General features: G+C 37.6%; 1 protein-coding gene across 1 annotated transcript; it reads left to right on the top strand.

The window, feature by feature from the left end:
* The first annotated feature begins 1817 nt into the window (after positions 1–1817).
* On the top strand, positions 1818–10594 carry ZCCHC9 (zinc finger CCHC-type containing 9). The gene is made up of 6 exons (XM_007451719.1): positions 1818–1882; positions 3020–3426; positions 6086–6236; positions 6575–6667; positions 8620–8688; positions 9968–10594. Exons 2-6 carry the CDS (start codon positions 3043–3045, stop codon positions 10084–10086), a joined length of 816 nt encoding a protein of 271 aa, XP_007451781.1. The 5' UTR covers positions 1818–1882; positions 3020–3042; the 3' UTR covers positions 10087–10594.
* Positions 10595–11687: the final 1093 nt, after the last annotated feature.

Genomic DNA, 11687 nt, shown 5'->3' with positions numbered 1-11687 from the left:
TATTTGATGCATTTCCACAAAAGCAAATTGAGATCATGTTCCTTCACTTCCAGGAATATACAACCTTCTACAGATTAAAATTCAGCACAATACTAAAGACGAGTTTTAGTTGAATGCACCCTCTAGTGGCATACATTATGTGCAAGAACCTGGCATCTACCAAAGAAAACCTCTTTATGAAATGTCAGGTTTTAGGTCGGCACTTAGAGCCTGAAGCCAGCTGGTTAAGAACATGATGGTATGAGTGGCACTCTCACATCTTCTAGGAAGCTCCCTCTCTTCCAGAGCTGGAGGAGTTTTTTTAAAAAATCTTTTAAAACTTTCCCCACCATAAGAACTAGGATATTTGTGATATTTACCATACCAAATTCCAATATTCCTATGGCATTGACTTTAATCTTTCCTCTTAAAATAGAGTCATTTTCTAGCTTACTTTAACAAGCATTGCAAAATACTTATTCTTCATTTAGCTAACAAAGCATACTGAGCATCAACTATGTACCAGGCAATAGGGATACAACAAACAACTTATTACACAATTCATTATGCAATTACGAATTTGAAAAGCGCCATAAAGAAGTATAGAGTGCCATGACTGTATACTAGGGATTGATCTAGTTTGGGGAAGGGGCTTTGGAAGGCTTACTTGAGAATAAAACGTTAAAACCTTGAAGGGTGAGTAGAAATTAATTGCAAGAAGGAGGAGGAGTACCATACAAAGAGAAGAGCATATATAAGGGCTTGGAGATAGCAAGATGCATGTGGCATTTGACAAACTGAGGAGACTCCTATGCATGGAGCTCAAAGAAGAGGCGGAACCTGTGCAGCGTGAGGCTAGAGAAATAGGCAGGGACTTATCTTGTTAATGAGTTTGAACTTCATCCTAAGAACAATGAGAAATTATGGAAGTGTTTAAAGCAGGGAGCAACAATCTGATCTACATTTCAAAAGTTTGCTTCGCTAAGGCACGGAAAATGGATTTGAGGGAGTGCAACAAGAACGGATGCCCAGATCAGCTGCCAGTAATCCAGGCGTGACATGATGAAAGCTGGAACAAGGGAGGTAGCAGTAGCGATAAAGTGGACAGATATTTAAGAAGTAAAAGGGATCGAGCATGATGATGGGGATGGGAGTAGTTGTCCTGGTGAACTGAGTGGATTGCCAATTTTTCCACCAAGCACAAATGCTGGTGGTAGCCGGGTTTTTTTTGTTGGGGGGCGCGGGGGGAGGGGTGGCTAGTTGAGATAAAGAGTTGCCCAGGAGACTACAATTTCTCTCTTAAAGGCGAGCGTCTTTGGCTCCACAGGGTGGTATTTCAATTGAACGCTGAACTAGCATTGGGCAGGACTATGGGGCACCGCCCTTCACCTAGTAGGGCCCCAAATGTCCTTTTTACACTTCTATCACAGTGATCCATTCCCATTGCGCTAACAGTTTTACTTTACTTCGGATAGAAAAACGTAACTCCCTCCCGCCGCCAATCCCAAGAAATATTTGCTTTATCTTTCGAAGTCCAGTACAAAGATCATTTCTCAGGGAAGTCTTTCGGGCCTTTCCCACCCCACGGATCCTTCCATCCATCTCGCCCACTATGCTGTGCGTTCCATACAGCACAGATTGCGCACTCTCAGCTTCGCGTCTCCGGGGTCCAGAGCGGGGCCCTTCAAACACTGCGAGCTTCTCAGTTCCTAATTAGCCACATTTACTGGCGCTGAGAGGAACCAGAGCGCCTGACAGCTGCACGCCACCGTGTGAAACAATTGCCCCCCGGAAGTGACGCGCTGTCAGGGACGACGTGCTTCCGCTCCCGACTGTCGCGCCGCCGCAGCGGGACGGGTTTCTCTGGCCTGCCAACTCTGCTGCTCTGGAGGATTCGTGCGTGGTAAGAAGCTGCGCGTGGGGGAGTAAGGTGGTGGGACCCCCTCTTTCGTTCCCTGGGACGCGGCGGGAGGGCGGAGGGAGTGGCAGCTAGGTCCCCGAGGGCCCCCAGCGCCAGGTGGGGCTGAAGCACCGGGCTCCGCGGCGGGCCCAGGCCGCCGGTGACGGGATCCGCCTCAGCTGTAGGAGGCTGGCCGCTTGGGCCGGCGCGGGCCAGCCCCACTGGGACCCGTCGGGTCGAATGGATCCAGCCGACTGGGTACTCAGAGCTTCCCTTGTTCCATATACTCAGGGGAAGGATAACCTTTCTCCTCTTGAACAGCTCCAGTCCCCACTGTGACAGTCACAGGATCTGCAGTGACGAGTGCGCGCGCGTGGTGTAAAGTGGCGTGCACAGCCCCACACCTGTTTATTGGTTCCGCCCCGCAGCTTGTGCTGAAGGGATGTCGTGGCAGGAATTGAGGTTTTCCGCACGGGATGCTGCCCTAAAAGAGGGGCGTCTTAATAGCTGAAAATTATTTGAAACAGCTGGGCTGGAAGTAGCTTACGCTCTGATTAATAAAAGGAAGACTCGGTATTATCACGTGATTGCACACACATATTTTGCTTATCAATCTGCCGGAAAGAGTTGTCATGACAGACTTCAGGTCAAAGGACAGGAATTGTGTATACTTACTAATTTGCTGTGCAAATTATTTGCGATGAAAATGTCAGACTAAGCAAAAAGATTGGAAGAAAGTAGACCTGGGACTTAGAGATAGGGAAATAAACCGCTCAGAAAACTGCGGAATTTGGGAAAAGTAACTTCATTTACTATTACTATGTGATTTAATTTTGGAAATAATTTGGTTTCTTAATGAATTGTTTTTCAGTTTGAAGCAAGTATTTATATCCGTGTTTTTTTTGTTGTTGCTGTTTGTTTTCTTACTGGTGTGGTAGCAAGGGCTAGCTTTACATTACAGGCATATCTCTGCAGCATGTTATAGAATTAAATATACAGATATATAAATTAAGTTAAAAAGTGTTTTAATAATTAAAACTCTAACATATGGGTACAGGTGATATAGTGATATAGCATGTATCTTTTTTTTTTCATTTTTTTATTTGAGATGGTGACTAACTGGCCATGCTTGTCTTAAAGACGGATAAACATCTGATGAAACCATGACCAGGTGGGCACGAGTTACTACCACACAGAACAAAAGACCCTTCCCTGCAACATCATGGGAGGACATGAAGAAGGGGTCCTTTGAGGGAAAAAGCCAAAACCTACCAAAGAGTAAACAACTTGAAGCTGATAGTCTGTCCCTTAAAAATCATGCACCCCAAGCAAAACACAAAAAGAATAAAAAGAAAAAGGAGTATTTAAATGAAGATGTGAATGGATTCATGGAATATCTAAGGCAGAACTCCCAGATGGTTCACAATGGGGAGATGATAGCAGCAGACAGTCAGGAAGTCAGGGAAGAAATTGCAGTTGCTTTAAAGAAAGAGAGTCGCCGGGAAGGAAGACGATTAAAAAGACAAGCAGCAAAGAAAAATGCAATGGTAAGATTATCACTTCTACTAAAATGTTACTTTGTATGGCTAGAAACTATTATTCATACACTGAGATATGTATTTTAGCAGAGTCTGATTGTGGTTATGTACTAGACGTATACGGCATCTTTTTGAGGGCTAGTAATGATACTAGGACTTTTTTTGAACACCTTCTCTATGCTAGACACTTGATGTACTGATTAATTATCACAACATACAAAGGTTGTGGCATTATTTCCATATTTTGGGTAGAAAACACTGGTGTGCATCTAGGTTAAGTGTCTTGCTGAAAGCCACTTAGCAAGTAGCAGAGGAGAAGTTCAAACCCAGGAAAAGGTGTTAATATTTGATTACTTAGAATAGTGGTTGGCACTTTGTAAGTATATGCGTTATTAAATAAATGTAAACCTAAATGAGCTGCTAACTTTGTGTAGTTCAGCCAAAAGAAAAAAAGAAGATATTTAAACCCAGAGTCTGACTTTAAGACCTATGTTCTCACCCCTTCCAGTAGCCCTTTTTCAAACAGCCATTTTTAAAAAAGATCAAGATAAGGGGGAAGGTTAAGTACAACAGGTTAGATATGTGTGGTTCCCATTAGTTGGAAAGGATGTCTCCTTTTATCTTTATCCATGAAATACTGATTGCACAGGAAGGAGATCTAATAAGAATCATACTGGTTAGTAACAGAGCAGAGTAATAGCAGAGTTAAAACTCCTTGAGACTCTCCCTAGTCATTGCTCCCTCCTTCCCCATGTTACACTGAGAGGAGTGCTGGGGGCTACGGGTTTATTTCCGTGGTGCCAAGACCTAGATTTTAAACTGTGTCAGACACAGGAAATGAAATACTTGGTATAATTCTTTCCCTGCTCTAGTAAGGGATTCTTCTAGCAGGATACTACATAAGAATCAGGATTTGTTGCTATTTTTTACAGTTTTATTTTTTATCAGAATTACTACATGTAGAGCACTGTTTGCACCAGTGTAGATTTGAAATGTTACAGCCTCCATAAATGTGGCTTCTGACTATTTGCAGGATTAGTTTTATGCAGTGTCATATTTAAAGATTCTTTTGTGGAGATAATACTGATAAAATGTTCCTTATGGATAAATTGGGATAGAAAAGATAATCATTTCTATTTGGATCAAGATAGTTTTGTTTAAATTATACAATTTTTAAATATTTTAAAGTCAGCTTAATTTAATGTAAGGATAATGTAAAGATAATTTCATTGACATAGGTGGTATGGTGAATTGCATACTTTTTGAAAAAGTTTAGTATTGTGACCTTTTAAGAGAAGTTTTATGTTTTTAATTAAGGGGAAGGACATTGTTTTTCCAAAAAAAAAAAAAGGAATTCTTTATATTAAAGCGTGTGCTTTAAATAGTATATGGCTTGTTGAGACCCTTCAACTCATTTTCTTGTTTTTCTTTTTAATACCTCAGACTAAGCAGACTAAGCATCAGTTCTATTGTTAATAAGTTGACATCTAGAAATTTACCAGTCCACTCTCCACAATCCCATCTACATTAAATTTAAGGATCATTCAAAAAGTTTGTATTTGGTGAAATTAGGTTTTTACAGATAAAACCCCAGTCGGTAAGCTGTCAGGTTACTAGAGACAATTTTGACTTCACCAAGAATACAAGACTTCTTATGTTGGTGATCCAGTTTTGGGTAGTAACTTTTCCTGCAGTTGTAGAATAAATGAATTCTCTGTTGTTTGCACTAGCTCATTTTAAATGTAAAAGTTAATAAAGACTAAAGGGACTCATTCTTTTCCAGTATGTTATTAAACAGGAAAAAAAGAAAGGGCATAGTTGCAAAATATTATTTTGCCTACTGAATTTGCTTTTTAAAAACCTTGTGCTTATTTTGAAAAAAAATTAAATGATGAATTATTTGTTATCCAAAAAATATACCTTTTTCCAGTTTAAATAAAATACTTTAGCTCTCTACCATCTTTGATTATGACTGATATTCATTGCAGCGAAAAATATCCTGCAGATTGCTAGGTAGTATGTAAAGAAACCAAACCATTGTTCAATGTTAGGCTGGAGCCAAATAATTCATCTTAGAATTATACCTTGAAAATGTGCATATATTCTAAAATGAAACATCTATCTATTTATGAATATTAAGGAATATGTATGAAAGATATAAAAAATTAAGTATACATTTTGGTATGAAATATATCTTATGATTCGAATCATAATTTAAATGGAATCACTTGACCCAAATTCATTCAATTATGTGAACTTTAAAAGTGAAAGTATTAATTTTGAGTGATAATTTTTATGGTCATTGTCCATCTCCTCCAGAAAACTGAGTGTTTCTAGGTACAGACATCCCCATTAATGAAATGAATAGTCCATATTTGCTTAATTCATTTAAGCAATTACCTCCTACAAAGACGTTTATAACTTGAGTCTGAGACTGAGAGATTGATGGATTGAGGGTTTTCAAAAGCACTGAAACTCTGATGGAAATGACATTTCTTATGGTTTAGGAATATGTGAAACACTTTTTTCTACAGATAAATACTGAGATTTCAAAAAAAGAACTAGATAACTTAAAAATGAGGAATGTTTTAAAGACATTTTTGATGACTAGAATTAGTAAAGCCAGTGTAGTGTTGCAGTGTGGAAACTCACATTTTTGTTTTCCTAGGTATGTTTCCATTGTAGAAAACCTGGCCATGGGATTGCAGATTGCCCAGCTGCCCTTGAGAATCAAGAAATGGGCACTGGAATATGTTACCGGTGTGGGTCCACAGAGCATGAAATAACCAAGTGCAAGGCTAAAGTAGACCCAGCTTTTGGTATTAATGTATCTTTTTTTCTATCAATTTTTTATTTGGTTAATGGGGAAAGTGGCCAGTAAGTAGCCAACTTGTTTTTTTCGTTGTTGACGGGATTTGTTATGAGTGTGTCACTTAATATTTTGAAATCAAATGAGATTAAACTTTAAATCATGTAAAAACAAATATGTTTCTTAAGCACTCTGAAAACACTCTGAGAATAGAGTGTTTTAAAATAATATGAATTACATGATGTGTATATAGATATATGTGTGTGTGTGTGTATGTGTGTATATATATATGTGTGTATATATATATATATATATAACTAACTTAACAGGAACTGTTGATTGTTACAGGTGAATTTCCTTTTGCAAAATGTTTTGTTTGTGGGGAAATGGGACATCTGTCCAGATCTTGTCCTGATAATCCCAAAGGACTCTATGCTGATGGTGAGTACTTTTATATGTTGAAAATGGTGAGTCATCATGCAGTTGTGATTTAGTTTATACTGAAACTTACTCAAGAATTTATTTAAAAACTAAATTTATTTAGTTTTTAAATAAATTCTTGAGTAAGTAGCAAAATCTTGAGAATTTCATTATCTTTATCAAGCACTATTCTATGTAGTAGACTTTTTGTGTAATATAACTTTGTATTATTTTTAATACATCAAATCAGAAGAAACTGACATGTCTATTTCAAAATATCTGTGCTTGCTTCAGCATCATTTGTGAGAGTGTAAGTATCTACTTTTAAACATAACAGAAGCAAAGGGATAATTTCTCAAACTAGGAGAAGATTTAAAAAATAGTGTTGTGAATTTAATCTCAGTCTAGCATACCATTTTGGGTAGAAGGGTTGGTACACACTATTCATATTTGTAGTAACTTTTGTTTCTGAATGTTTTCCTTAGTTAGTTGTCTGGCATGGGAATCAAGTAACTCTCTTACCTTTAGCTCAACTAATGGCTTAAGGTGCCCACAGTGAAGTCTATGATGTTTAAAGCTTTAAGGAGCAGGTTGTCATCTGTTAATGTGAGTCATTTGTTAATGTGATGCTGGTACCATCAGGTTCTAGAAACCACTTGTGTTGTGACTGAGTCCCCTTGCAGAAGTCCAGTGAAAAAGCATAGCTTTGGAGTTAGACCAGTTATAGCCTCAGTACTACCACTCACTAACTGTGGGACTTTGGCCAAGTTAACTTCTCTCTTCTCAGTTTCCTTACCTGTAAAATGGAGATGAGAAAATTGTATTTCATTGATTCTAAAATGCACATTTTTTTCACATTTTAATATCTCTGAACTCAATGTATCTTACTATTGGGGGGTGTCACATAATTGGAAGGTTTTTTTTCCAGAGAGCAATGTAAAATAATGATACGTCTTACAATCAGTGGTGTCTTATATTTGATGAATTATGGTATTTTACCTTGAAGAGTTATGAGGATTAAAATATATTATTCAAGTGCCTCTTCTATTTCACTATGGCATCTACAATAGTAAAGAGTCCTGGACCTGGAAGATGCTCAAAAGTGCCTTTCAGTTTTGAACTTAAGAAACAGGTCATATAATATGACTAGTGAGCAAAGATGCCTTTGTATGGTCAGCCAAAATGACTAGATATAAAAAAGTGCAGCAAGGGGAGTAGGTCACATAGAAGTGAGAATTCATCCTATTAGGGTCATTTTTCTGAGTGAGTCACTTAACATTATGAGCATGATCGTGATAATGCTTGACCGTTAAGCAATAGTGTTTGACCATTCAGTGAAGACTCATTTTAGAAACCAAACGTGTTGTAATTCATAGTCCTGGAATGTTGCTTAAAGGGCAGTAGGCATTTTTACTCGAGTTAGGATGCCTGGCAGATAGAAGGTACTGAAACAAAAGTTAATTTCATTCCTTTTGTAATTGCTCACCCCCATCTGACCTGTACAGCAGAGCAGTGGTTCCTAACCCTTTGGGGACCTCATAGCACCTCATGGTTAAACATTCTGATCATTAAAGAATCTGATTAAAAACTGTGGGCATTCTCCTCAAAAAATGCATCTGCCCACAGATTTTTCAGAGTTCACAAACCCTTCCTTTTCTAACCGTGGTTAAGATCCAGGCTTCTGTGCAATGGCTGTTGGACACTCCAGAGGACACGTACCTTCCGTCATATCTCACTTCTTTTTCCCACATATGCCCTGAAGGCCAGGGGCAAGAAATGGTGGGTAGGTACAGTTTAGTGCTCTTTGAAGTCAAGAGGAATGGAGAATGGACTTAATAGGAGTAAGTTCCTGGCTCCAGCTACCTTTGCAACTAACAAGGTTGTGAGGACCAAATAAGATATGAAAGTGCTTTGAGACGTTAAAAGCCCTATGTAAGTATTAGAGGTTTTCAACTACTCTGTTCTTTTTATAGGTGGTTGCTGCAGATTTTGTGGCTCTGTGGAACATTTTAAGAAAGATTGCCCCAAAAGTCAGAATTCAGGTGAGATCTCTGGGCATCCATTTAGAAGGGGTGAGATTAGTATTCCTCTGTGTTTTTGCTGAATTTTGTTATTAATAACTTGTTGATGTACAACTGATTTTAAGGCTGCCTGGTTTCCTACTGCAGTGATGACTTCATCATTTCTTTATCAGCATTACTAACTGAGCATCAGCTGCTATTCTGAGGTGGGAAAAAAAATGACCAGTAAGCCCCAGAGGACCCTGATTTTATAAAGCATCTTATTCATAAACATTTTTATTTGCTAACCCATGTATTTAATAATAGAGCCAATTCTGTTACTTGAAGAAAAGTATGAGAAAAGTATTTCTCACTAAGAGAAAATAAGAAATTTGAGAATAACTTACAGTATTCTTATTATTGAGTATCCTCATGTATGCTGTGAAACCAAAAGGATTCAGTTAGTTGCAAAAACTGCCGAAAATATTAAAATTGTGTCATCTACACAGCATCTGGCCAGTTACATTTTCTTCCCAGTGAAATACTACCCATGGTCATTGAAAACTTCGTAAATGTTCACCAAACCTAAGGCAGATTTTTTTGGGATGCGGAGACCATTATTACATTAGTTTACCTAGCTTAAAATGATGATAATCCTGAGTGAAAGAAAGCAAGGCAGTAGGATAGCCCACTAGTGCTTCTTGGGGAAAAAGCACACTTCTTTTTATATCATATAGTCATAGTACCACAAAAATAAGTCTGCCCATTCTTACTTCCTACCCCTAGCATTTGAATCTGAAAACCAAGAGTTCTTGTTTACAATCTTGTCTAGAAGAAGATAGTCTTTACTACACTGTAGGCAGTGAGATTGAAATGATGAAGTGGAATTTGAATTCTCCCTCCTGGGAGGATTGCCTCTTCCCAAATGATAAGACTGACAAGCAGATGTTTTATAATTTCACAGGTGGAATCTTGTTCATTTGAAACTGATGCTTCATAAGTCTTGCTGTTTACAGACTCTTGGAATTCATTGACTCTATAATGATGAACTCTGGGAAAGAATGAAAGAGCTTTCTCATCAATTTGTGCATTGCAAAGCAGTTGCTGCATTTCCCTAATTGGGATGAGAAATTGCCTGTGGTACTCTGAAATCAAGGGTTATAATCAATTACAGAATTGCTCACTTTCCTTTAGTTATGGAGTCTTCTCTCTTTGTGATTATTCATGTCAAAACTAGTTCCTTTGCTAAACCAGTACCAATCTAGGTGGATGTATTTGATGACTGTTTCTCTTACATTTTGACTTTTCTGTATCTTTACAGATCGAATGGTCACGGTTGGTCGCTGGGCAAAGGGAATGAGCGCGGACTATGAAGACATTTTGGATGTGCCTAAACCACAGAAACCCAAAACAAAGATACCTAAAGTTGTTAATTTTTGATTAGTGCTATCGTTTGTTAGCACCTCATTGTTAAACATTCTGAACTGGGCCTACTTCGTAAGTTGGAGCTGGACTCTCCCTTGGAGTCCTGTATTGTAGATATCAGTACAGTCTAGGTGTGGTCAAACCAGTTCCTGAGTTCTGTCCATCAGGGAGCACTTCTACCATTGTTTGGAGAAAATCACTGAAAAAAAGTATATGTTCAAAATGGATTTTCTAAAAGAATATATTTTTAACCAACAGAACTTAGGTGTAACTAAGTGGTTATATACCTGATTGTAACAGTCATCTTTTTCTAAAAACAAAATTATGCATTAATATGAACTATCCCTAAACATGGGGTACCTGCTTTGCATTTGGAAATGAATTTTTGTTATATTGTTTTCTTGGCTCAAAGTATCAATTTATTATTATATTAGAAATTAATTTATAATTGCCACAAAATCTGTATTTTAAAAATATTTAATAAAAACTCACTTGCTATTTACTTATTTTTCTGAATACCTAATTTTGGATTGAATGAGCCATTGTCCATTAATGTCCATGTAATAATCCCTTTGGAAACACAGTCTTTATGAATCCTAGATGAGCTTAATTTTTATTAATTTTTGTTTTAGATTTGACATAAAGAACAAATTATTGAGGTTAAAATAGAAGAGTATCTCAACTTAACAGCAGCTCTTTCTTTGCCCCTGATTTTCGAGAGAAATTCTAGCCAAAATTCAGTTTGTGCTATTTAACCAGAATGATGATGGCACATAACAGATTGTCTGTCAAACTTAATAGCATTTTGTTCACATGTTTTAGATGAGTCAGGATGAGATGCAAGAATCATCATCATCAAAACGGAGTTAGAACACTAATCAGAGACCCATTAGCTTCTTTGTTTGATTTGATGAATACATGCATACTTAATACATATATTTCACAAGGCTTAAGCCTCCCATTGTACTGTATAATGGAATGACTGTTGGATTGTGTGTTTCATTTGGAATTTTACCTGATTGGATACATTTGTAATGAAAGGAAACGGCTGTGATTAGTTACTGATGTTTCAAAAGCAAAATATTTACCAAATAAGAAAGGAACACTTTTCTGTTTTAATGTCTGTACCTCTGAACATTTCTAATCTTAATAGGAGCTGTTCTTTTTTTTTTTTCAGTGACAGGAAAACATGACAGAATATGGCTCAGCATCCCAGAACTTAAGGAAATGAGTGCCATTTAAAAGGAATGGTACAAGTCATGCAGCTGGAAAAGGACAGCAGTGCTGCCCTGGTCATTTAGTCTGAACACACCCAGATTTATTTCACCTGTCCTATCAGGAGCAAAAGGCTCTGGAAAGTCAAAAACCTGTCAGCTGCAAGTTAAGTCTAATGTTTTTTATGTAGTCTTCAATGCAGGGATGTCCATTTTGTCTTCTTTGGGGTTACTTTGTTTACATTTTAATGGTCTATAAAGTAGACAGTGAAATCATTGGAAATAAATTGCAGGTGCTGAATGTAACATTGGAAAACTATGTGGACACTTTGTTAAAGAAACTCACCAGAGACAGAAATTCTGACATCCTGAGAGATTGTGTATTGCTTGATGTTGGTTATT

This window comes from Lipotes vexillifer, unplaced genomic scaffold (assembly GCF_000442215.2).
Source record: "Lipotes vexillifer unplaced genomic scaffold, Lipotes_vexillifer_v1.1 scaffold740, whole genome shotgun sequence".
Lineage (NCBI taxonomy): Eukaryota > Metazoa > Chordata > Mammalia > Artiodactyla > Lipotidae > Lipotes > Lipotes vexillifer.
Note: the sequence above shows the minus strand (reverse complement) of the source record. Positions and strands in the feature narration are given on the sequence as shown.

Coding starts and splice junctions, on each gene's coding strand:
- ZCCHC9 (XM_007451719.1), top strand. CDS start 3,043: ATGACCAGGTGGGCACGAGTTACTACCACACAGAACAAAAGACCCTTC. Junction 6,237..6,574: donor TAAAGTAGACCCAGCTTTTG/GTATTAATGTAT, acceptor TGATTGTTACAG/GTGAATTTCCTTTTGCAAAA. Junction 8,689..9,967: donor CCCCAAAAGTCAGAATTCAG/GTGAGATCTCTG, acceptor GTATCTTTACAG/ATCGAATGGTCACGGTTGGT.